The following is a 26,430-nucleotide window of genomic DNA, read 5'->3' on the forward strand; positions in this document are numbered from 1 at the left end:
GGGGGTGGTTTCACCAGACACGTGCGATGGCCTCGGGGCCAGAGAGAGGTCTGCTTGTTGAATATTTTTCTTGTTGGAGTCTCAGGGTGAATGACATCACCACAGAGAGAAATTTGGCCTGGGTTCAATTATTTTCACAATTTCTTGTCAACATGTGGAGAAAAACAGAAGCTCTGCTGGAACGTGTAGGTCACAAGCAAAGCACTGTACACAAGAGGCTTTGGGTTGTGGTTGATTGTGCGACGTGTGGCTAAAAGTACACATAAGAGGTGACGCAGTCCCTGACAGCTATCACCTTACTCTACCTTGTTGGGATTGGCTGACATTGAAATAGGCTCCCAGCTGCTGGCGGGTAGTTTGTCACTGGTGTTTGGAAGTATTCAATAGCTTTCTCAGCTTGAAGATGTCTCTGCGAATGAAGCTAAGAGTCAATCATAAACTGGTAGATGTGGACAAAAATAGAAGAAACCACTTTGTTGGCATTTTTTTTTTTCATTTATTATAAATATGACTGTGTCACATGTTTACAGGATCAAATATTTCAGTTTTGCTGGGTTTGTTATGTAACAAGTCCGTTTGATTTGGTGTGATCTGGTCCAAGTATTAGCCCTTTAAAAGTGTATGTAAACATAATGCTGAAGCTTTGTCACTTTTACTGAGGAGTAAAATGAATACTTCAAAAAAGCAAATCAAGGTAGTAACTAAGAAACACTTATTGAAATGAAATGTAACTTCTCTGTACAGTAAATAATGGAACTCGTAATGTGTCATGGTTAAAACAGGTCGGGCAGGTAGGCATTAAGACATAGTGAACTGAAAGGAGGCTGGAATTTCTCTCCTTCAGCACTGAGCCGAGCTGCAAGGTGAGTTGTGAGCTGCTCTCCGGTCTGTGAAGGAGTGCGCTCATGCTGCCGTGCGCCTCGCCTCGCCCCTCCCATCCCTCCGCTTAAACTCTCCTCTGTGCTCACCAATAAAGCGCTTTTTGTCCAGGGAGTCGGCACTTGAGCGCATTCCTTGACGTGGAGGTCGCTGTACCTCTCAGAGGATTTGATGAAGACCGTGCGTTGTAAGTTTAATACGTTCACAGATTTTTTTTTTTTTTTTTTTTTTTTTTTAAGAGAGGGCATATTCGCAAAACTACAAGGTCTGGAGTTATATCGGTGAACTGCTCTGTCTGGATAAAGACACAAGCGCGACTGCGCTACCAACTTTACTTCTTCCAAGTTTTGGGTAAGAGTTTCCTGCTTTGACTAATGAAATAAGGACAAACATTTCATTTGTTTTCGGGCTCTAACACTTGAACAGAATCAAAAAGTGCGTAAAGACGCGTAAAGAGACTTACATTGACTAATGGGGTTAGGTTGATATATGACTGGCTGTAGGAACATCTGAACGCACTAAATAACAAAATCGTTATGGGTATGAAATCACAACGACTCGTCCGGTTTCTGTCTGTTCTTTAAATACAGGACAACAACAACCGGTGCTGCTCACAAAAGTTGTGTTAGTGTGTCCTGTATGACAACTCCCTGTGCGAAAACTCACTAGAATAATCCAACAGACACGCACCGTGTTGCTGTTTTGTTCTGCTCAACAGTAACTCTATAAAGTTGTAAAGAAGTTTTTATGCTTTTAAAGCACACAGTGTTACACTAATGATAAGACGTGTTTAGTTCCACATCCCTGTGAAAAACAACTGTCGTTTTGTGTTGCAAATCAACATGAAGGCTCCACTGGCTTATTGGATCTAACAGGTTTTATTGGCTATGAGCGCGCCACTAATGCTTCACATCATCAAACAGACAATAAAACAAGAGTTCCTCTGTGTTTGGGAAATGCGTAAAACGCGAGCGTGTGCGCGGAGCACAAAGAGCCGTCGGGGCGGTAATGAGGCGGGCGGGTGTCGGACCGCAGGACGCCGTACAGCATGCAGAGGCCGAGCCGAACGTCTAGACCGCATCGAGCCGTGTTCGCCGCAGAGGACTGCTGGTTTTGGACCCACACACACACGTACACACACGGGAACATCCCACAACGGAGAGTTCAATAGGACACACAAGCGTGGTTGTTAAATGGTTTCAGTGGAGGACGCTCAGAGGGGTCAGATAATGACAAGTCAATGCATTTGTTACGCGTGAGGTCAAAACAGGATGATCTTGACCACATTTCATATCGGGAGACAAAATAATAAACGGTATCACCAAACTATTACTGTAGCTTACTGTGGACCACAGCGTCCTTCTGTTATCTTAGAGTTTTCAGACATCTTTCTGGCAGTTTTGGTGCATCAGGGCTTTTCACTGTAAAAGCAAAAACTACTGAGAAATTAAGGACAAAGTTGGGCAAAGACAAGTGCCATTGCCAAGCCTGATTATCAGATGTGGTTTCAAAATCAAATCAAAAGTTAGTAAATAATCCAAAACTCTACAAGAAGGATGGATGACAAGGATGTGTCTTATAGCTTTGTCACACAGTGACCAAGTTTCAGTGATAAGCATGACTGCAATATTAAAGACGCAAATTACTCATTAATACCAGAATAACAAAATCATTTCACTTTGATTGAAATGTGGACAAGTACCAAGCGCAGATTTAAAGTCGAACGACTCAATCATTGGACTTTTAGCTGAAGGCAGCGATGGGTGAATGAAACACTGGTTCAGATGTGAGGGAAAGGTACACGCAGAAATTAGAGAGACATCGGTTTTGCTCAGCATGTGTGCAGCAGAGCAATGAGTGATGAGGTCAAATTCCTGAAAGATTAAATCTCCGAGTGACCTACTCCAACAATAAACCAACATCCAATAAAAAACAATCTCTGTTCCACAAAGTAAAAATGACAAGGAGCTGTCAGAGGATCTGTTCTGTCCAGATAATATGCAAATAGTGTGCCAACATAAAATTTGATTATCTGAGAGGTATCCTGAAAGAAGGAGCCTCATTTGAGTGTTTGGTCCCAAAGCAGCTCTAAATAAGTAGTTCTTAAAACCTTGAAGTTTTAACCTATTAATTATGTAAGTGTTTATACTCAGTTGCTGGGGTGATAACCACAGAAACATGATCCTTGTTAAAGACATAATCTGACTGTGTTAACACTGAATGAAACAACAGTGAAATTTAATGGTTATTTATTATGTGAGAGACAAGCTGGCAGCTCCTCAGGGACAACCAGTAGCCCCAAGACCCAACTGGACACAGCTGATTAAAATAAAACCATGTTAAAAATGTATATATCCACCTTCACCTAAGATGCTTAATTCGTGTAAGAACAGTCTTCTGACCACAATCCTCCCAGCTTTCATCCAGATTAGCATCTTTTACACGGCCCCATAAACAGGCACGGAAAATCGCCTAATCTTTCCCAGGGGCAAAACAGGCGGTGTAAACTACTCCAATAGCCCCGCTATTAACCCCTACACCGGCGTACCGCTTGTTTCCTCGCCATGTGTTTCCTCACAGACCGTCATTATGCTACAGGAGAAGCTACCGTGTCATTGACAGTATATAATGGTTGTAATTGGTTTATATTAGGCTACCAGACACAGCAGAGCAGCCACAGGAGGCCAATTATCCCTCACTAATGTGGAGAACTTTCAGGCTACTATGTTGCCCAGATTGTAACACTTACAGGACAAGAGAGCAGTTGTGGGCACAGGCTGGCTTTGTAAAGAATGCAGGATTGTACCAGTGTCGTTACTTTCTGTATGTGCAGCCGGACAATAAAGCTGCAGAGCTCACTGCTTTCTGCTGCAGTGTCTCACTCTCTACCCGGCAGACTGTTGTGTTTGTACAGTCACTTGTTGACACAGACACACTTCTCGCCGCTGAGAGAGTCTGAGACGATGAATGAGAGGAAGAAGAGAGATAGAGAGAAGGGGAAAACGAGGCAGGGTAAAAGTTTCTTACTGGGAGTCTTCACCAGCGCCGTGAAATCAAAGTCGCAGCTTATCAAAGTTGCTGCATAACACTTGGCAACGATTTGACAATAAAATGTGCGGTTGTGTGTGCTTGTGTGAGCATTAAGAGAGCCACATGTGCACCCTGGGTGTACCATCCCTCCCCCCGGGGACATCTCTTAGCCTTAAATGTCGGTCTGTGGAGGGAAAGGCGAAGAAGCCCTCTGTCATAAAACCCAATTTAAACAATTAAGCACAGGCCTGCTGTCACACCACTGTGACAGTGATGTCGAAACCACACTACCCATCCAGGATCTGGTTGCCAGCATTGTGTCAGCCTGTACTTTTATCTGTTTTGTTTTTTACAAAATCAAGGCTGGCATTTCATTATCTGTGCTAAAGAGCTGGAGAGGGAAAGAGCACGGATGTCTAAATCTGCAGATGACGATGACTGACAGTTTGTTGTTCTTCCGTTTGTTGTGTTGAGACACGACCGAAAGATCTGCTGCATGTTTGGCAGGAGTTTGTCGTGCATAGAAATGTATTCGTTACCACAACACTGCCGTTCACACCGATTGTTGCTGCTCTTCTTTCTCCAAACTGGCAGAGAGTCGAGGAGTTAAGTTTTGCACCAATTAGGGGCAGTGCCTGAAGCATCCTACCCAGGGCATCAGAGGGATTAGAGGGTTAAAAGTCAGGTGCTGAGGCGAGGAGGCCTGGGGAAGGGAGGAGGGGAGGGATATGGGGAGGTGGAGCGAGGAAAGGATGACAGGAGTGGGGCACTCACACAGCTGGCAGAGAGTGAGAGAGAGAGAGGAGTCGACAGGGCAGAAAGTTTAGTGAGTGAATGTGAGTGTGTGTGTGTGTGTGTGTGTGTGTGTGTGTGTGTATTTGTTTTTCTCAACGCCACGTGAGAGTGAGGTCTCATCACAATTAGCAACCACTCCGTGTGAGTTAGAGACAGAATTCATGAAGTACAAATCCTTCCGCTGTCAGAACTGGTGGCTTCAGCTTGGCCCCTTCTCAGGTGCTGCACAGCAGGGGGGGCGTTCCCTGGTTGACAACCAAGAGCCGGAGCCGCTCTCTCGAAGACGCGTCTTAAATAAAACCCCCCCGGCTTCAAAGGCCTCAGCCTCACACATCAATGCTGACCCAGCGGTATGCGGAGGCAAACCCCAGCCCGTACGCCTGCCAAGCTAAATTGAAGAAGAGCTTGCCGATGCAGCCAAATGATGCGTTCAGAAGAACCACTTCAAAACCTTGCATAAATATACACACACATGCGAAGGGATCTGAGGGTTTTGGAGTGCCCCAGCCTGAGCGCAAACCCCAAATAACTGCTGTCGTCCATGTCCACATCCACACACAAACACTCACTGTAGTAAAGAATTTACCAGTTTGTCTATCTTCTAAAGCAGATGACCCTTTGAATCAACACTGCTCTCTCAAGCTTTATATTAAATGAAACGCTGATATTTTCTTAACCTTCTCACTGTGGTCGGAAAATCTGCAAAAAGCCAAAAAAAATCCCCCAAATTCCTCAACTGACTCGAGTGAAGTACCGAGGGAGAAAAGCAGGGTGAGAGACACAGATGGAGAATGAGAGAGAGAGAGAGAGAGGATGAGAGGGAGGATGCTCATCCCAGAAAGCCACCGCAAATTGCTGCATTTCAGTGAGCCTGTAAAAAAAAGAGAAACTGCTCTTAATCTAAGGTTGTAATTACCTCTGGCCAGCACTGTAATTAGAAAATGAGCCTTGAACTAGATCTTACTGGGCAAGAGCAAAGCAAGGGCACACGCACACACGCACATACACACATACCTATACTGTTTGACCAAAACCAGAAGTGGGAAAGACAGATCTCCCTTTGAGAATAAGGTCAAATGTTTAACCACTTTTCATTAATGGCCAATGAAAATTAAACAAACAGCCACTGAGATGAACATTAACTATTAATGCTCTACTGAATACAGATTGAATGGTAAACGAGAGGTGTGTGTACCTTTGGGTTTGTGTGTGTCCGAGGCCTCGTTTGTCATAGAAAGCGGTGACATTAAGACGCACTCTCACGCAGGCACGTCGTACATACGAGCGGATACGTACGCATACGGCCGCTTTGTTGACATTTCTCTTGTCCCCCTTTTTCTTAATGTCTATTTCCGTCGCAGCTGAAGGAGGGGTGGGGGTGGGGGGGCAGAGATAGTGTTGTTATCTGCTGCTGTCCACACCGTCAGAGCAAAAGGGCCAAATCTGAGGGCAAATACGTGCAAATGCCTGCACGTGTACAACAAAACGCCACCTCGTATCATCAGCCTGAATCTGAATCTCTCCACGGTGCAATCAACAGGCGACAGTGGCACAAGTGCCATGGCTTGTCACTGGTACGAATTCAACACACAGGAAGCAGCAGAAAGTGTCACGTAAAATATCGACCTACAGTGAAACATAAAGCCTTTTTGCGTTTATCTGACCCTTCTTCCACAGGTTTAGGGTTTGGACTGATGTTTGGAGGCATACCTTGGTCAAAATCTTTTATATGTGCAGTTTTAGATGATGTCACTATAAAGTGGTTCTAACATGAACACCAGACTGCTGAGCTCTGCTCTGCCTTGGAAGAGGTTTCACCAGATGGGGAAAGAGAAAAAGGAGTGAGGACAGAGAGAGAGAAAAGGAGAGCGAGAGGAGGAGAAGGGTGAGGCGATATTTATGTTTAACAGATGAACACAGAGGAAGAAAGAAAATTATAGTGGACAGAAAGGCTGCAAAGAATCAATGCTCTAAAAAACAGAACAAGGCAATGACAAAAATAACTCCTTCAAAAAGAGAATAAATATGAATGTAAAGCAATAATGGTGCACAGAGAGAGAATAAGAGGTACTGGCAGGTTAAGGGATACTACAAATGTTCTGGCAGTGCCCTGTCTGCTCAAATTAAAGACCACATGTCTCGTGGAAAGATGTGGAAGACGCAGCCTGAGCTATTAAGGCATACCAAAGCAGGAATATTGTTGTCAACAGCTTTGTCTTTTAGAAAAGTACGACAGCGACATTCAAGGAGCTTGGTGGTAAAGAAGCTTTGCATCTATTTTGAGGGTTCCACTTTGAAAGCTAAATATTTACAATGCAGTCAAGGGACTGTCTGAGAGGGAGAGGGAGAGACAGTGACCTCGGGAAACTGACCGCAGCAGGGTCCACACATGAGAGTCCCCGCACACAACAGCTAAACACACACACACACACACACTGCATGTACTCAAGCATGGCAAGCATGCATCGTCACATTTACCTGTGCAGATGAGTGACAGTAGGTATGCGAATGACGCGAAAACATGCACTGAACACGCACTAAAAAAACATGCACAAGCGGAGCGCACGGCACTCCCACAGACAAATAAACACGCGGATGCAGAGCGCAGCAAAGGCCTCATAGCAGGTCAGCGAGCCAAACCAAGCCCTGGTTATTTTCGGATGTAAACAATGCTGTACGAATGTGGGAGTGAGCCTGTGCTGCAGGGAGATATGGAGATGGGGTATGCAAATTGAAGTGAGGTTTTAGGTGTGCACTCAGGTAACCTCACATCTGCACAGACTGTTTGACAGTGCTGAGCAGAGGGAGACTAGGATACTCAGTATGAACAAGTAGCCTATGTATTTAACAGTCTGTGTTGTACTAATGAGAGAGAAAAAGCTAAAAAATAATGTGTGCCTCTCAGCTAATTATCTCCCAAACTGTTTTATGACCATGCCTTAAATCAATTAAATGCGAAACCCCAAAAAAGTCCGCTATTAGAAAGAAATGTGGGAGCTGCTCTTGGCCGAACGTCTCCCAATAATAAAACATCTATCAAGCGGCTGCTTTGTGTTTAGGTTTTACCGAAACCAAATCATATTTATGAACACATAATCACGCTCAAAAATAACATTTGATACTAGTTAATCATGTATTTATACAAAGCAACAAGAACGTGAACACATGCACAAATATATATACACACAAATAATTCTGTGGTATTGGAAAATGAGGTGATTATCATTAAAAACACACAAACAGTGTGGTCAGTTGGGGACCTGCCCGTTGATGTAACTTAAAATTGAAGCTATTGGGGCAACGAGGTCAGCTTGGCTTAAACACACACATCTGATCAAACACAAACTGAGGAAAAGCGCAGAAATCAGTGATGTAAAGTCCTAATGAAATATGAATAAAATTAATAATAAAAAGCCAAATTTTAGTCTTTGCAGGAAATGTCAGTGTGTATTACTTTTCCATGAGTGACCTTCGATGCCCTCCTGAGGCAACACCTCATTCATGACCAGCTTAAGAGGGTGAAACTAAATGAATCTCACCGATCACACCGCACAGAAACTGTGCTATGAACACAGCACAGCATAAAGGGGCTTTCAAACAAAAAAGTGACTGTGTGGTGTCGTGCTTAAGTTAACGCTCTGCACACACAGGCATTCGGGCCACAGCTGATAGGCTGATACCACAGGACAAGGAGCTGACAGAGTGGAGAGTGGTCGGCCTGCATTCTTCCTCTCCCGCTCTGTCATTCCCCTTGCGTCGCCCCACAACCAACCAGTGCTCAGCACGCTCCTGCACGCAGCTGGAATCCAACCAATTAACGGAAAAAAACTTCCTGTCCTGCTTGTGGGCCATTAACAATGCTTGACAGGGGGTTAGATTCCAAATAAGTGGAGGAAAAAAAAAAAAAAAAAACACATTGCAAAATATTTGACTAACAGGTACAACTGTTATTTCCAGTGAAGGAAGAACTGAAACCAAGAAAAGTGGAGCTGGAGTAGAGGAGGAAGCTTCTTCACTGGGTGAGTAAAATCTGACAGTTTCATTAGGGTGGTCAGCTACCAAATTACAAACATCAGGAATAGTTTTTATCATAATAAAAAAATAGTCTGTAGTTTAAGGAATAAGATTACATAAGCAAAAATGTTTTTTTGACACGCGTCACAATAATACACTCCTTTGAATATTTGCATCCCGAAACTCAAACCACACACTGTTGGCGGTCCTTATTGTGTTAACCGTAACACCCTGCTTCCTCAATAGGCTCCTTTCACACAACTCTGAGCCTCTTAACAAGATTGGCAGGAGAACAAGAGCAGCTCGGCTAACACACACTAACTGCATTTAATAGATACAGTGAGGCTGTGTAGGGCTACAGACAGAGAGAAAAGGAAAAGAGAGAATGGAGGAAGTTTGGACTTTATCATGCCTGTCTGGTTGCTGAAGTTATGGAGCTGTCGCAGAACTGGGTAGGATGCGGACTTTTCAGTACGTCTAACCCCGTATATATATCTATTGTATATGTAATGCTTCATAGCTCATACTTGTTGTTTTTTTATTCATTTTCCACAGAGATAATACTTTTTTAAAGAAGCAGATCAATTTAGAAAGAGAATTTAGAAAGTCTGACCAAAACCAAACAAGTATGATCTGTTTACATGTAGCTTATTCCTCTGTGCCATAGACTTCCATTGTCTAAAGACTATTAAAAAACACATGAGTGAGTCACATTGCTGCTCTGGGTGACTCTGGGTTCCTTCATTACCATGAATGGAAGCACTGGTTTATTTTGAGTCAGTCGAAAATAATCATAAGAGTACAAAACGTATATTAATCTGCTGCTGAAAATAGTCCACAACAAATGCACTATGGGCACTTTTTACCTAATGGCTGTGAAAATCTAGTGTCCTCAGCTGTTTTAGGAAATGACTCCATGTTTTTTTTAAAAGTAAAACTATAGATTCGTAGCCTGTTTTTAAAGAATTATCTCTTCAGCAGGAACCAGTGTGATCCACAAAGTATACAGTCTCTCTAAGGAGAAAAAAAATTCTGTCACAAATAGTATTTTGTAATTCTTGGTTTTGAAGAGATACATTCCTAAAACTTTGCTTGAAAAAAAACAAACAAAAAAAAAAAACACAAATAATAAATTGCCAATGCTGAGATCTGGTTAATGCATTAGTGGTTAAAAGTTCTGATTCTCTGTTCAACGTAACACACCCCTTTCTGACCCCTCACCCTCTGTCCTGCCTCATTCCTGTGTTGTGCTAGTTGTCAATGAGCTGTGACAGGGACTGTGTGGGCTCGCAAAGACACACACACTCACAGGACAAGACCGTAGCCTCGGGCCTCCGGACGCACACCGCTACTCTCTCTAATTGCCTTACAACTCCTCCACCTCTCTGTCTCTGAGCGGCCCAGTCTTCGTCAGGGAAAACAGAGAGGAGGAGAGAGCAGCGGTGGTGCAGAGCTCCTCTCCTGGGGTTGAGTTTTGGTCGTAACACATGCACACATACCTCAGGTTAAGGGATTTGTGCAAGGTGTGTGTGCTTGCTGGCTGTAAATTATTTACCATGCAGGCAATGCTTCAATATCAACATACACACCGGCTCCGATTCTGCCTTGATCCTGGAGTTTTAACATCAAAGCTTGCGCCCTCTGAGTTGAATTATAGCACACTATGACAACTCGAGGGTGTGTTTTACCTGCCTTGATCCTAAGTGCTAACCACACATCCTTGCCTCACCTACATGTATGCTTTAAAACTTGAGTGATGAGGCTCTGAATACAAGCCAATCGTCTGTGTTTCCCATTACTGTGTGTGTTAAACTTCTAGACGGCCCAACGCCTTGGCTAATGTGTATAATTGTCAGTTAATAATCATAATATTTCTACCTTAAAGCAAACATAGAAGAACAAACAAGAGTGTTTCATGATATTCATATACTCTGACGCTAACATAAAGACTGAGATGACAAATGTGAGTGAGCGCACACAGGTATGCCTTTTTCTGTGCGTTACAGGTCAGCTCAGGATACTCACTTAATGACACGTATGAACGAACATGTTGACGAGAGCAAACAAACTGCTCTTTGTTTAGATAAATTACTATTCACTGCTACAATAACAAAGCATCATTCACCCCCCCCCTTCTCCTTCGTCTCTACCCCAGTCTGTCAGGTTGTCTTAGACTCTCTGTATATGACAGCGTGACTAACCCATAGGGCACAGACACACACACACACACACACACACACACACACACACACGCGCACACAAGCACACATCCTGTATACTGAAGACACAGATCTCAAAACCACACCAACAGGCCTTCTTTCTCTATATTCAAGTGAATGAGCTTGAGCAGGCATCAGTGTGAAGGCATCTTTTATGCCAGTGCATTTGCATATTTATCCCGTTTAGTACAAATCACATTTAATTTGCGAACTGTGCTGCTGAGTTTTTAGAAATTTGAATGTGTTTTTTTTCGTACCGTTCCAGGCATGCACTGTTTTCCCATCACCCTTTGGCAGTGAAAGTGTAGCGTATAGATGACTTGTCATTTAAAAGTTAAAACTTGCAACAACAGTGGTATTATCTTTTAAAAACAGGCCTGGGCTGAAGTTTGAGTTTGTGTAGTGTATTTCTCTGTATGATTGTAAGATCTTACTAAATGCTTTTGAAATTAAGGCGAAGGCGATCATTTTATGTAGATTTTCAGTCTTCTAAGAAACACACCATGAATTCCTTTTTGACAGATTTAAACCGTCTGTTGTGTGTACTGACAGCCTGAAGGAAAACGGAGTTGTTTATTCCTCCACTTCTGTCACTACTCTCCTCCTCTTTTTTCACTCTTGCCATGTTTGTGCTGGATATGAGGGATCATCAGGTGGTGTGCAGCTGCCGCAGGCAAATTGTGGAGTTGAGGATCAATGTTGATGTCTTAATAGACTATTGGTGACTGATGCCTTTACATTTGTTATGGTGTCAGGGTTCAGCTGTTTAATCAGGGGTTGGCACAGGTTGAGTATGGCAGGTCAATGTGCTAACTAAAGTATGGATTACGACTGATGTTGGCTCACAGGATCCTGTCATTTATCTGACTTCACAGGGGACATTGTGAATTAACTCAATTTGTCTCATTATTTGTAGCCATGATACTAATCAGCACATCTTTGCAAATGTTTTATATTTATATCTTTGAGGAAATGACTGTGGATGACACAACAAAACTCTGAATACCTTAGGAAAAAAAATAAATCACACTGTGATAGTAATACCGTAATAAACATGGCAACAGTCTTTGTTCAGGAGGTAAATCACAGGGCACCCGAGGCCATGGAGGAGAGGCAAGTCAGTGTTGGGGGCGGGGGGGAACTGTGCCTCCTGACTGCTGGTTTGCCAGCCAGTCTCCTCAGTGCTGGCATGGCACCAACACAGGCAACAGTTTCACAATAAATTCCTTTGTGACATCCTAATCTGCACCAGTAATCTCCATTTCACATTTATCTTGTGTGTGTGGCACGTCTGAGGTGTTTTTTTTAAGAGGGAAAAAGCCTGCGGGGTAGAATGACTAGAAAAATAACAAACGGTAACTCTTAGAAAAGAGGTGGGGGTGGGGGGTTGTGGGCCTGAAAAACAGGTACCACTGCATGATGCGTGCCTTTAAATGAAGGTGGCTGTACGGAGGATAAGGAGACAGGTTTGCTGTACATGTACAACATTATTATATCATCACACTCAAACCACGACACGGATTTCCAAACTTGTCATGAGTAATAATGAACAAAAACCAATAAATCTAAATTTGCCAATCAATTTATCAGTAAATCACTTGCTCCCCTCCCTGAAATAGCCGACAGCTCTCACACTTTTAACTGCCATAGAACTGTCAATGGGGACAGCTAGCTCCCTTTACAGCACATCACAGGGCATCAGTTACTGTTTTTCCTGTCAGGCCATGTCCAAGTGTATGTCTTCACCTTTAAATATTAGCAAGTAGTCTAATCAAAAAATCTGCCCCATGCCAATGAAGTGTGACTCTATATGCATCTTTTACATTCAATAGTTCCAACGCTGAACTGTAAATTTAACAAGGTGAGCAAGTTGTTTACCTGTCAGCACTAGCGCTGGCCCGAGTTTCTGTTTACCGACCCATTACTTTAGCCTTGAGCGCTCACAAGCCTGATGATCACTTTGACAAAGATGTTGTTGCCACGAGGCCCTGCAGGGCTGTTGTGGCAGGCGGGGGAGACGTGTGTTCATCGGATTCCAGTCATACTCTAACCAGCTACATGAACAAACCTGAGTGGAGGAAAAGAGGTGAGCAGAGGAGCAAGGGGAGGAGAGGGCGCCATAGATTGACAAGGTGAAGAGGGGGAATTATTTGGAAATACTTGTGTGATGAGTCACACTAGAGTGTCACCTGTTAGCTGTCCCATGTGCTCCTGTACAGTGTGTTTATGTTAATGTCTAACACCAGTGCTTTGATAGAAATGCGGTCGGACCGTTCTATGGAATCAGCCGATAGAAGTATTTCTTCCTGGAAGGCAGGGGAGATACTCAGATAAGTACCTGCACTATGTTCAAAGAGTAAGTGGAAAGATGATCCAGATGCACAGACAGATGAGCAGACAGGGAGATGGATGATGTGCGAGCGCTTCTTCAGTAAGTGCGTGTTACACTGTTTGTCGAGCACGGATAGTCAGCCTGCCAGTCAGTTGGTCTTACAGTCAGCCAGCCTGCCTGCCTGCCTGCCTGCCTTCTGACTCATACACAATCCCCCGATTCAGTTGAGCTCCGAGTTGAACTCTCACACAGCGCAGTTGCAAGAAAGGACAAAGGTAAAGATGGTGTCAACACACACCCTTTGCACAAAGTGTGGTCCATCCCTGGATCTTTTCATACATAGAGAGGAAGGGTGATAGTTTAAATCGGTCATACTGATGCTGTAATTCTGGCTTTAGGGCTTTTCATCATGTATGATCTCTTTGGCCGATTCTTACTGTGTTGGTAAATAAATTATAAAATAAGTCCTGACAGTAAAAAAAAAAAAAAATTAGGCTCCTGGCTTCTGTAAAGTAGTTCTATAAACATTCTGTTTTATTTCATTTCATATCAGGTAGATCAAGATCTTGGTGGCCAGGTGACAGTCTAGCATTGCAGTCACGCTGGAGCTGGAATAAATGTGAGAGGTGTAGGAAGAGTGTCAGAGTGTGCACATAGCTGACAGATAAAAACTGGTCCATCCAGCCACTTAAAACCGCAAGCACACAAGCACACACACACGCACACACACACACACACACACGCACACACACGCACACACACGCACACACACACACACACGCGCGCACACACGCGCGCGCACACACACTCTCACACCAAACATTGTCCTGTCCCCGCTCGAGGCCAGGTAGACGCAAGGGTTTTTGAATAATGTCATGGGAGTCTTTTTTTTTTTTTTCATAAGTTTTGGTAATTATTTACCTTTATTCTCATATCACAGTGAGAGAGAGACAGGGAAGTCAGCGAGTACGCTCTGTACCAGGTGAGCCACTGGGCTGCCCCACAGGAGTCTTTAACTGCTTCTTGCTGCCTGAGACCACCTCACTTTGGGCGACCAGCTACCAGTAGCACAAAGCTCTGGACACCACTGCTTCCAGGGTCAATGAGCCAGACAGCACAATAAAAGTTTTGATTCTGGGAGGAGGCTTGGACAGTCATGCACAGGATACGAAGGCACAAGCCAAGGCCTGGCGAGAGTCCAGTGTTGTGACACAAGGATGTCATATTTAATGTTTCCCAGTGATGTGGTGCTTTTGGACTCAACGGACTGTGACTTCTGCAGTGGTGTGTGTGGTTTACTGCTGTGTCTGACAGAAAAGATAAACAGAGAGAAAGCGATCGAGAGTACGCAAGGCCGAGAGGTATTGTTTGTGGTTTTATGCCACTGGGCTGTGACTGATTCAAGCCAGGTCAAAGCAGCAGAGTAGTGGGGTCATTTTATTAAGGTCACTGACCATAGAGGCTGCTGGGGCACCTAACTGATTTTTGTGCATGGCATAAGATTGATGAAAGTTGTAGATTCAAAAAAAAAAAAAAAGAAAGCAGATGAAACCTCAGGTAGTCGGTCGTGCACTGAGCTCTTTTGTGTCTCAGTAAAGGGAGTCTTGTGGTGAAGATCTCAGGAAGATGTGTGTGCGTGCATCTATAAAAGAAATGCGACTGTGACCCCAATGACTATCATTCTCAAGAGGGCACAGGGCAGGGTGCGCTGATGAAAGACGCGTGTCAGTGTTGAGACATCATTCTCGGGGGCAGAACAAGAGGACACTGTCAGTTGAGAGAAAGAGAACAAGAAGAGAGAGAGTCTACCTCAGCCAGAGCATCCTGTGTCTCCCCTCATAAGTGCCTTTATAAAAACAAAATCAAGTCTAGCATCTACAGCACCATCCGTCATATCCTTCAGCAATAAAACAAAAGGAAATGGTCCACATTTCCTTTTGGAACTCGTAGTGCCTGACCTCTGCGCTCTAAAGCTCAGAGGAGGCAGAGCTAGACTGCAGACATGCTGTTGCACAGACCCAGTTCTGGTCTAGTTTGGCTGCCCAGCCGCCCACCTCTGCCTGCTTCCGCTCTCCTTCTCGCCTGCTCTGTCCTCTGAGGCAGGAGTGCGCAGCCGGCTAAGGCTGGAGCTTTGGCGCACGTCGCATCGTTTACTCAGACACACTCCAGAGGTTTTGGGTTTCGTGTTGCCCTGGAGGAAGCGGAGAGAAGCACCTGTACGTACGTCTGTGAAACTGGAGCTGGGTGTGTGCCCGTGTCAAACAGGACCTGTTATCTGTGTTGTCTGTGCCACAGTTACAACAGAGGACACAGTATACAGAGCAGCAGTGGAAACACTAATCTGAGCCTGACCTCTGACCTCAAGGAGTCGGTCTCTGCCTCACTGGTTCAGGGGCTTTGTTGTCCTTTAGACTGATGCTATCTGACCAGCTGAACTAGGAAAAAGTTTTTTTGTATTGTGTTAATATTTCACCGTCAAACATTTCTTTAGCACATGACAATGTAAACAGAAATGCAAAACATAACCATTGACTTAGATCACAAAATCAAACACTGAGTCCTTCCCATATCCCCCCTACAGTGGAGCACATATACACTGTTTTACTATTACAGTATAATGCTAATGCTTCACACTGTCCCTATAAGCAGGCCTGATCAAAACCGTAAATCCTGAGATGAAAAGTGCCACCTTTCACACCATTAATGAGCTGCTTTGCAACTCATTTAGATATGTACAATGTCGGTAAAAAAGTCTGTAATGAAGAGGCACCTGCCTGTTGGTTAAGTGGTTTCTTGCATTAAGTAAAACAACAGCCCTCTGACATCAATCAGCACCGATGTGCGATGGATGTGGCTGTTACGGGGTCTATTCTTGTGGTCAGGCTGAAATCAGTTGGAAAGCTTTGTTTGTGCAGCACACTGTAAAACTACTACGACCCCTAATCCCTCATCATAACACTACAAAGCATAGCAATGATACTGTGGCTTCAAGATGAGTATTGCCAGTGACAGACATAGTAAAACTATCATCCTTCTTTCATCGCACATGTCCTCCTCTCCCCAGTCTGTGTTTGTATTCTGCCTGCTTGATTGGCCTTCATGTAAGTGCACTGTTAGTAGAGAGTATTTAGGAATATCGTGTCTCTGTTTAGACAGCCTGTTTCTGGTTTTTACATATATTTTATGCAGCTGAGCCTTAATCCTCAGACATCTAATCTGCTGTTTGGTTTACCACAAATTTTGCCATGTTGTTTACCTCGACAGCACTAAAATTACAACAGAAAAAAGCCATTAGCTCTTGTTTAATCGGATTTATTTTCAGTGTAAAGAAACGTTACTTCTAAATTTATGATTTAAGAACTATCCTATTATGCTGCCAAAGCCAGTCAGTGGAACACCTTGGACAAGTATCATGTCAACAGTAAAGTGTTGCTCTCATATGTATGCATTGGCTCATGCCATATACAAATATGTCACAGCATTACATGCGTACCAACAGTCTTGCGTTAACATAGCTGACATTTTCAAATACATACTTGGGCTACGTGTTTCTGCTGTCTGCACAAACATGCTATTTTCTCTCCCGCCCTACTTCTTAAGTAATCTTTTCATCCTCAGATATTTTACACAACTCTTGTCTCTCCTTCCCAACTCTCTCTTGACCCCTTTGTCGTGTTGACGGATAACCCCACTGGATTGTTGATAACAGGGTCCAGCTGCGGCACGGATGGTGCTGACAGCAGAAAGGGATGGGAATATGGGAGGGGGCGGGTGGTGCTCTGTCTTCTCATAGGGTTGCAAATGGAAAAGGGGCAAATAAAGAGTGGGGAAGGGGGGACCCTGGAAAGAGGAGGGGTCAGAGGGCCCACATCAGCCTTCAACACCATTATTTCTCTGGGTCCCGAAGTTATTGTTTACAACCAATATGAATTCATGTCCCTGTGCTACTGTAGTAAATCTACACCAGGAGCTGCTGTAGTAGTATATTTTAGTAGTGCACACCAGTGAACCGAGCCTTCAGACCCACAACACTGTAGATCATACTCTAATGCACATACTGCAAGCGTTGTTCCCTTAGAAGATGAAGTCCCAGAAGAGAAGGGGCCTCTTTGATGGGAGTATGCTTTCTGTAGTGTGCAGCCTTATCCCCTTACTGTGACTTGGCGTGGTGCCCCCCTGCGGTTTCTGGCAAGGCCCGCTGAATTATGCAAGTGCACAGTGACCTGCGAATCCTCCACACACATACACACACACACCGTAATTTTCTACCCCCTCTTGTACCCTTCATTGCCCCTCAGTGTTGGCCTTCAGCTCTGAAGATAAGGGCTCTTGACGCTCGGCCTGCCGGGATTTAATTGCTGAAGCCCACTTCACCCTCCCAAAGCCAGGCCTTATCCACCTCTCCACCCCTGTGCCCCCGCTGACAGAAACCTGCTTTTGTCTCCGCTGTTCCCCTGCTCATGTTTTCTTTTCCACCTCATCTTGAAAAGAAAAAAAAAAAAAAAGAAAAAAATGGGATAAGAAGTGAGCAGAGCAAGAAGGGAAAAATGCTTTTCTTCCTTTTGCCTCTTCTTATTGCCTCTTTCATTTTTCTTTTCAAGAGGCTGACCATGTATTTCACTTTGTGTTGCGCAAAGACGTTCTTGCTCTTTTGTTTGTATTTTCTCCTTACCGTCTCTGGCACTCATCAGTCAACACAACACTTTGTTCTAATGCAACCCACAAACCTAGACTCAAGCCTAAAAGAAAACACAGATGAAGAAACAATAGTTATATAACAGGTCTTATCGCAAAGATTTTTTTACCACTATTCATATGACCAGTACCAACATTCATCCAATCAATCGTCTGTTTGTAAACCCAGAAAAAACTTCCCGTTAATCTCTAAATGCCAAGTCAATAAGACGGACAAGCTCACTTTTTCAAACTCAGCTGCTGCCTGTCTCAGGAATGTCTCAACAAGCTCGCAGGGGAGAGAAAAGGAAATTACAACTCAAGAAAGGAGGAGGAAGGCAAGATGGGAGGGGGTATTCCTCCTTGCGCAGGATGACAAGCCTGTCTTTCTACTATCTCTCTCTCTCTCTCTGCAAGCCGCCCACCTCCACTCACTTCAAAACACTTGAGTTAAAACCACACAGTCAGGACTCACTCAGCACCACAGTACACTGTGGATCCGTAATGCAGTGACGCCACAATGACGCCTTATCTTACACACTGATAAGACCTGCACAAGTCACTCACATCTGAAAAGAAAGAAAACAGGAGAATCTAACCTATCAAGCTACGGTTTATCTATGATCTGGCAGCATTCACTGACTGAACCACCCCTCCCCATCCACAGTCTCTCCACCACTGGGTTATCAGATGTGCCTGGCCCAGTTTGGAATGAGACACACTCAAATAAACATTCTGCCCCGGGGAGCTACGGTAGAATCACCACGTTCAGTTTCAAAGAAAAATATTCTCAGTTTTATCTGCATAGCTCACTCTCCTCTCATGGCTGCCTTGATGTTGTTGTATATTCTGGCACTGGACTCTTATACCCGTCTCTGATACACTGTACCGAATTAAAGTTTTAGTCTCTATCTCCGGAAGGAATGAGATTGGATTTTTGGACTTCAGATACATGTGATACCTCTGTCACAAAAACACACAAATCCTTGTGTGTACTCCCTATTTGAGACACACACACACACACACACACACACACACACACACACACAGTAACCTATGCTGAAATGGAAATGCAGCTCCCCACACACAGTCATAATATGAAAACCTGAGACCATCTGCATACACTCGAGCTGTTGTTTGATTCTCCCTCTCCCCCTTCATCTCCTGTTTATCCTCCCGGGTCCTTTTGTTTTCCCTTGTTCTGTGCATCTATGCAGCACGGCAGCCACACTTTCAGTTCTTCATTTTCTATCTGCACCTCCATCATTTCTGAACCCTGTAATGAAACCTACAATTTCCTCTGCAGCTATTTAAACATATGACTCCAGTTATTATTGATTACTACAATGGAATCCTTTATTTCCAACAGCAGCAAATAAAATGTTCTTTCTTTGGATTTCTCCCCGGCCGTCGAGCCATGAAGCAAAAATCCTTCACAACTCTGTACATGTAATTACTCACCTGTTGAATTCCCCCAGGCATTGTGTATAAATTATGGGATAACTGCAACCTTTAACCTCTGCCGCCCATTTAGCTGTAACCAACAACAGACTATCCCCATCAGATGTTAATTGTTACTTTCTGGACAAGATTTTCCATAAACAATTTCACTACTAAGTAGGTTGAACTTTTCTGCACGGCATCCAAAGTTTAGGTTGTTCTTCTGCTGTTAGTAGGTGCTGACTCTGAAAACTAGCAAGTTGCCTTGTTCAAAGCTTGGGTTCGAGCAGGGTCATTTTCATTGGCATCTGGCTTCACAGAATAACATTTCTGCCCTGTATGAAATACATTTATCTGAATAATGAGAGTAACGTGTTGGCAGTGAGGTTGAAGTGAATGCTGTGATTGCTTTTAGTGTATACACTGGAGAAAGAAAAAAATAAGGGTTCAGGGAATCTTTCCAAGGAGGTTGCAATTTCAAGGAGGAGCAGAAAGTCAAGTATGCTGAAAGAGAAGGAAAATGAATGCCATAGCTGTGGCGTGATGGGATGATACTGGCACTTCCTCCACCCCTCTGCCCCCCCCCCCCTCCATCTTGATCTCCAAGTTCTAACATTCAAGACAGCAATGTTTTTTTTGTAGTTGTTGGCAAACAGGCTATGAACTTTCTGTGTATTTAGGTTAATCAAACACCAATTAGTGTATTATTTAATTTGGAAAAATAAAATTTGCACATAAGGAAAAAGAGAGGGACATGATGATATTTTTTTGCTTCTTAAACAATATATTGTGCATTTACTTCCCAAAATGTATGACCACTGACAAAGACAAACTCTTTCTGGTATCAATAAGAAGAGATCTTGAGAGAGCAACTGTGCTTCTACATTCTGCATCAATATCTGTAGATCACATTGTGCATAGTTCACAAGAAAATTAACACTGTAACTTCGGAGGAAAAGAACATAATTCCAAGATAGAAAGGGAAATGATAGAAATAAAACGTCCAAAGCAATTTCTTTGACATTTCTGGGGCCACAACCCTAAGCGAGCAATGTGAGAACAGAATGTTCTCTGTGTGTGTGCTGCATCTGTGTAAAACTGTAAGTCACACATACTTGGCCTCTCATTCAGGTATTTGTGCAGTGCGGACATCAACAACTGCACCATTAAGGCCCTAAAGTAAGATCATCAAGCGTATAAGTTGACCAACATGCCGTAGCTGTGGGTGTCATAAATGTTCAAAAAGCAAGGTTTGGAGTTATTTTCTATTCACTATCCTCATCCTCAAGCAATAAACTTAAATCATGATATTAACAAAAGTAATTACAGGACACCCGGGGAATTTGGAGCAAATCAGACCAGGGAGCCTCTGGTTAAGGGTTAAGGACAAAAAAGAGTTCCTGAAGAGTAAAAATGAGACTAGATCAAAAGCTGTCTAAAGAAGAGAAAGGTCTAACAGATAGAGATGTTGTCTCTTACCCCCAAGGCCGTCTCACTCGATAGCAGAGGATGATAAACTGCCACACAGACTGTTGTCCGCTACTAGTTTCTTCTTTATCTCCCCTCATTCCTCTCTCCCTCTTCTTTTCATAATCCCTTCCCTCCTTTTCTGCCCTTTCAAGTACTATGTTGACGCTTTACCAGGGTGATTGTCTAGTAAGACTTGGGCTCCAGTGAAATAGGCTTAACACAGTAAAATATCTTCTTGATGATCGACCCTGTTCAGTCTCTGTTTATGTCAGCTTCTTTTTTTTTTTTTTTTTACAGTATTAGAGACGCTTATTTGGCAAGTAGCCAGGCCGTCAGTCTGCGCAATGACGACATAGATAGTGTGTGTTATTTATATAGTGCCATGGAAGCAGCACCAAACCATCAGTGAAGCTCTTCTCCAAGTTTAGAACGCCACAGAGTAAACCATCCACAGATGCATGGCCACGTGCAGCATGGCAGACATACAGACACGGTATGGTTATATGAAACTGGAGAGACCAGAGCAGTGTTTATGGTGAAACATTTAGAAGGTGTGTGCAAAGCTTTTCACTGTTTCAGTAGCTCTTGAGAGACAGAAAAACGTACAAAGTCACTCTGTGTTTTCAGTTTGACACATCGCTCCAGAAACAAACCATGTTGAATTTGCTCATTGCTGCTGTGTGTCTGTGTGTTTCATAGGCTGTGGAGCCTGTCATAAACATAGGGAAAACAGTTAACTGTGACCTCACTACAACCACAGAGCGTGTGCAGAACAGAAAATAACAGTGGGTGGGCGGCTTACATCCAAACACAAACCCTTTTGTTTACAAACACCAACACACATATGATGGTACATATACATATACATATACATATATACATATATATATATATATATATATATATATATATATATATATACATACACATGTGAATGTGTGGCTGTGCATATGCACATGCACACACACAAGCACATTGCCATCTGTAAGATCATTAGAGAAGGAAATAATGTTTTTGGCATCCCACAGTACTATCTATTACACAGATCATAGCAGGGAGAATGTGGCACTCCTTTAGCCAGAAAAGTGTGGCAGGACGCCACTATGCCAATTTTCCCTCTGAAGCCTGAGGTCACAGCTATAGCCCTATTGTTTAACAGACCTTGTGACAAAAGATTGCCTTTGATCACTGGCTATGCATAGTTAAACCTTTGATAGTAATCTCTCTCCATTAAACACATTAAAGAGCCACACAATAGTTGATCAAGGCTGGTTTGGAAATAAGTTTTATAGGGCTTTGTAAAGGAATTCAACATTGTTTTGCATCTGTCACACATTTCTTGGTGCAACAGCTTGATGCTCCCAAATTCAAACATGGCCCTCACAAGTGACATAATCAAGCAATATTACATGGATGACTGTTATTTCCTGTTCACAATCTGTCAGCATTTTGTATATTTCTGTTGGAAGTTATTGACAGTTTATATGCTCTTTTTTTTTAGGCTGAGCATGGAGAGAGAAAGAGTCTGCACCATGAAGGTCTTTCTCACTCCGCTGATGCCCTTTCTACTCCTCCTCATTTTTCCTGATGGCATCTTGTCCAGCGCCTGCCCAAACGATTGCACCTGTTCCACACCAGAATCCATCTTATGTTTCCTGAGACGTTCCTCCACCATTCCCAAAGGAGTGCCCTCATACACGAAAAGTCTCTACCTTTTTGCTAATGGCATTGAGGGATTGACAGCGGAGGACTTTGATGGTATGGAGAACCTGGAAATGCTGGACCTCAGTCAAAACAAATTGACTGAACTTCCTGATAGGGTGTTTGAACCTCTGACCTCTTTGAGAAACCTGGATTTGTCATCCAACCAGATCACTCACATTTCAGAGGAATGTTTCCAGGGTATGGCACTGCTTGAGCGCCTTTATTTGTATAGCAATCTTATCAAGACCATCCATCCTGCAGCCTTTAATGGCTTGGGGCACCTGCTGGAACTCAAAATACAGGGCAACCAGTTGACATCCCTGCCTGCTCTCTCAATGCCCCGTCTGCTGCTGCTTGACCTTCGCTTCAATGTCTTACCCACCTTGGGTCCTTCAGACCTCCAGACCCCAAACCTAGAGTCACTTAAATTGGGTGGTGTGGGACTCACCAGTCTGAATAAGGAGCTCATAGGTAGTCTTAAGAACCTACATGAACTTGACATCTCAGGAAACCAACTTGAGTCCTTCCCCTCAGTGCTAAAGGAAACCAAGGGACTGATTCACCTCAGCCTGGCGGGGAATCCAATGGGTCCTCTGAAGGTTCAGGACCTGCAGAATCTTGGCGAGCTGCAAGACTTGGACATTAGCAGCCTTAGTCTGCAGGGCCTCCCCGAAGAGTTCTCCCAGCTCTTCCCCCACCTCAGAAAGCTCACAGTAGCAGAGAATCCCTTCAACTGCCTCTGCACCTTAGCGTGGTTCCCAAGATGGCTGAGAGCCCAGAGCATCATCCTGGAGAGAACAGAGGAGACACGCTGCCATTTCCCACCTATTAATGCTGGAAAGGTATTGGAAAGACTGGAGCACAGGGATTTTGGCTGTCCTACCACAACAACAATCACCACTAGTACTGTCAAAACTACTACTACCCTGCCTGTTCCTGTCACTACCTTGCCAAGTACTACTGAAGCTATTCCAGCGCCCAGGGCCAGTGATAACCCCACAGACAAAGATGATGACTCTCCCCTGCTCCCTGTTCCTGCATCCCCCAGCAGCAGCAGCAGCATTGACCTAGGAGAGGATCAGCATTTCTGTCCCTCTCACACCTGTCTGAATGGGGGTACTTGTCGTTTGGACCAGCATGGTCAGGTAGAATGTACCTGTCCTCATGGCACTTCTGGCACGTATTGTGAAGTCCAAAACCATCACCCGCCTTCACCACCTGAAGCTGCAATCCCCATGGCAACTGTGACTGCAGATGCAACTGACATAAGCTCACATGAAGTAACGGCAACCTCAATCTTGGTGGACCTTCACCGTTATACTGAAATGCGGCCTTACATCCGTGGAATTCGCCTAACCTACCGCAATCTCTCTGGGCCAGACCGCAGGCCAATTCAACTCAGCCTGCCTGCATCCTTCCCAGAGTATAGACTCAGAGGACTGAAGCCGAACTCCACTTACACTGTGTGTGTCAGTCCACTAGGTGCCCCTAGTGACATAGATAGTGTCTGCACTGAGGCCCATACAGCCCCTGAAAGCATCAGTGGTCCTGATGCACGGGTTACCGACCCAAGGCTGACCACTATGCTGGCGCCTGCAGTTGCCATCTTGCTAGTTCTGGTACTGATAGCAATTGCAGTGGGAGTGGTATGCTATCTTCGCCGGAAGAGGGCCAAGGGCCACTTGGACTTAGATTGTGAGCCCTCCCAGCTAGAGTTGGATGGAGTTAAGGCTGGCTTGGACAATGGGGCACTGCCTCAAAAACAGCCTCAAATTATGATCCCTGAACCTGCTGTTCAGAATGGCAATCTGGAGTATGAGGTGTTGCTACTACAGGATCACTGCACATCAAATAACAATATGTCTTCACACAAGCCCTCCTACTTTTGACACATGGCTTTGACTTCTCAGACCTAAAGGAGGATTTTCATTCTTCAGCTCTGTTTTTCTCACTGGTGAAATATAGAGAGCAGCAACTGCTGTTGTGAAAGTGGAGGACACAGTATCAGCAAGCCAACCAGCAAAGGAGAAACTGACTTATATTTAACTCAGTCCCCTGTCTAAGTAGACATTAAACACATTGATTTCATTTGTTTGGACATCAAAAGGCATTTAAAGTGCCTCTACTCCATTTACATGCTGTATCCTGCTTCAATATTTCTTCACTCACACTGCTGGACTGGTAACCTCTCAGCTTCCAAGCTATGACGCTGGGACAAATGATGCGTTGTCATTGGCTGAAACCTTGGGTTAAGGGACATAGTGACCCCATGCCCTCATTTATTTGTTCATAAAGGAGTGTGCACTGAAATGGGGTTGTGCTGCCTTTTCCCTGTTACAACAGCCCAGCTTAACACTATGAGCAATTGTTTTTGCTGCATGTTGTAACTCTTCAGTACTACCCCAAAGAGAATGAATGACCTTTAAGATACCAAATGAAGTCGTGCAGAGAAAATAGCTGATGCTTGCATTGCTTTATTTGGCTTTAAAAAATTTTGTGATGCTTGTTTTGTTTTGTATGTATGTTTTTTTTATACTTGTGTCTTTATGATATTTTTATTGTGCAACTTTGTGACTGTTAACAGCCCTCAATACCCCCCAACCACCTCTTGTGACTAACAGACAAAACAGCAGATTAAAATCTTTGAAGATTAAAACTCGTTTGGTACCAGCAAAGTCAATCAAAGGGCTTTGCCCCCAGAATGTCAGACAGTCTAAGTAGATGTTAGTCTGGACAGACTCAAGACTAAATCCCCCTTCTCCATTCTGAAGCCCTCAGTCTGCTTTACCATCACAAAGGGAGAAGGTAAGCAGGATTACAAAAGGTACAGGGAGAAGCAGTTGACTGAACTCCTTTTGTTTCAGTGCTGCACTAGGTTTCATTTAGTTTAGAGTTCGCCTCAGTTACAGTAAACACTCATGTGACTTCACCACAGCAAACGAGAACTTAAGAGACTTTATTTATTCTTTATATTCCCTACAAGGGAAACTCTGTTTTATCCCTCAACCACAATTCACGTACAACATACTACTTAGCCTGGCCTACAACAAGCAAAGCAAATAGTGGTTGTGTATTGTGTTTCTCTTGAGTAAAAATAGCCTTCTCGGCATAATGCTGTGCACAACTTCTCCTTGGCAAGAAGGGTCCCACTTTTGCTCACTTGCACCTAACCAGACTGTGGACAGGCCAGACGCACAATGAATTGTTGTGTAGAGGACAATGTGACTTGCAAAGTGGAAGATTCACTGGAAGGTTATTATGCAGGCATAGTGCTGAGATTCAAATCTGTGAATACTCAAAGTAACTTTTGTGTGTGTGTGTGTGTGTGTGTGTGTGTGTGTGGATCTGTCAACCTCTGTGATAATGCAAGTACGTGTTCCGGCTTGTGCAGGGACGTGCAGACATCAAGTTACTATCAGTCACCCCCTCTATGTGCCCACATGCCTAGGAGTACATTACGCCCCAAACAACTCTACCTGTGGACAAACACACCAAAGACACATTTGTGAATATCTGTAAAGTTACCTACACCATTCCCACAATTAACAGTTCCATGCTAACAAGATGCCCTAACAACCCAAACAAAAAACAATCAAGCAACACAACTGGAATATTTGTCTGTAAAGTAGAATACATTGAAGATAACCAAAAGTATTTTCGATGTGATTGTTAATTTTTCCCTGTTTATTTTGGGAAGCTCCTTGTTGTCATTACTTGTTTTTTTTAATTCTGTGAACTTATTTGTACAAGTGGAAAAAGTGATATTATCATTAAATGAATATCCAAAATAAATCAGTCAATATTGTCTTTTTTTAATTGTAGTTTTCACCTTTGCATGTAACAAAAGGAAAATGGCGCCAATGTATAAGTTCT

At 43.7% G+C, this 26,430-nt stretch overlaps 2 protein-coding genes across 3 annotated transcripts in view; one reads left to right on the forward strand and one right to left on the reverse strand.

Moving 5' to 3' along the window:
• LOC111226991 (coronin-7-like) overlaps positions 1 to 26,430 on the reverse strand; it is a 107,478-nt gene that overhangs the window by 26,768 nt on the left and 54,280 nt on the right. The window lies entirely within an intron of this gene.
• On the forward strand, positions 1,114 to 26,305 carry vasn (vasorin). 2 transcript variants are annotated; one of them, XM_022752329.1, is made up of 3 exons: positions 1,114 to 1,230; positions 8,662 to 8,723; positions 22,355 to 26,305. In XM_022752329.1, the coding sequence occupies exon 3, from the start codon at positions 22,362 to 22,364 to the stop codon at positions 24,444 to 24,446; it is 2,085 nt and encodes a 694-aa protein (XP_022608050.1). In that variant the 5' UTR covers positions 1,114 to 1,230; positions 8,662 to 8,723; positions 22,355 to 22,361; the 3' UTR covers positions 24,447 to 26,305. The 2 variants fall into 2 exon arrangements, with proteins under 2 accessions (XP_022608050.1, XP_022608049.1); XM_022752328.1 differs by lacking the exons at positions 1,114 to 1,230; positions 8,662 to 8,723 and adding an exon at positions 9,126 to 9,170.

Source organism: Seriola dumerili, unplaced genomic scaffold (genome assembly GCF_002260705.1).
Source record: "Seriola dumerili isolate Sdu_G_001 unplaced genomic scaffold, Sdu_1.0 BDQW01000169.1, whole genome shotgun sequence".
In the NCBI taxonomy this organism is placed as follows: Eukaryota; Metazoa; Chordata; class Actinopteri; order Carangiformes; family Carangidae; genus Seriola; species Seriola dumerili.

Coding starts and splice junctions, on each gene's coding strand:
- vasn (XM_022752328.1), top strand. CDS start 9,127: ATGCCTGTCTGGTTGCTGAAGTTATGGAGCTGTCGCAGAACTGG. Junction 9,171..22,354: donor TGGAGCTGTCGCAGAACTGG/GTAGGATGCGGA, acceptor CTTTTTTTTTAG/GCTGAGCATGGAGAGAGAAA.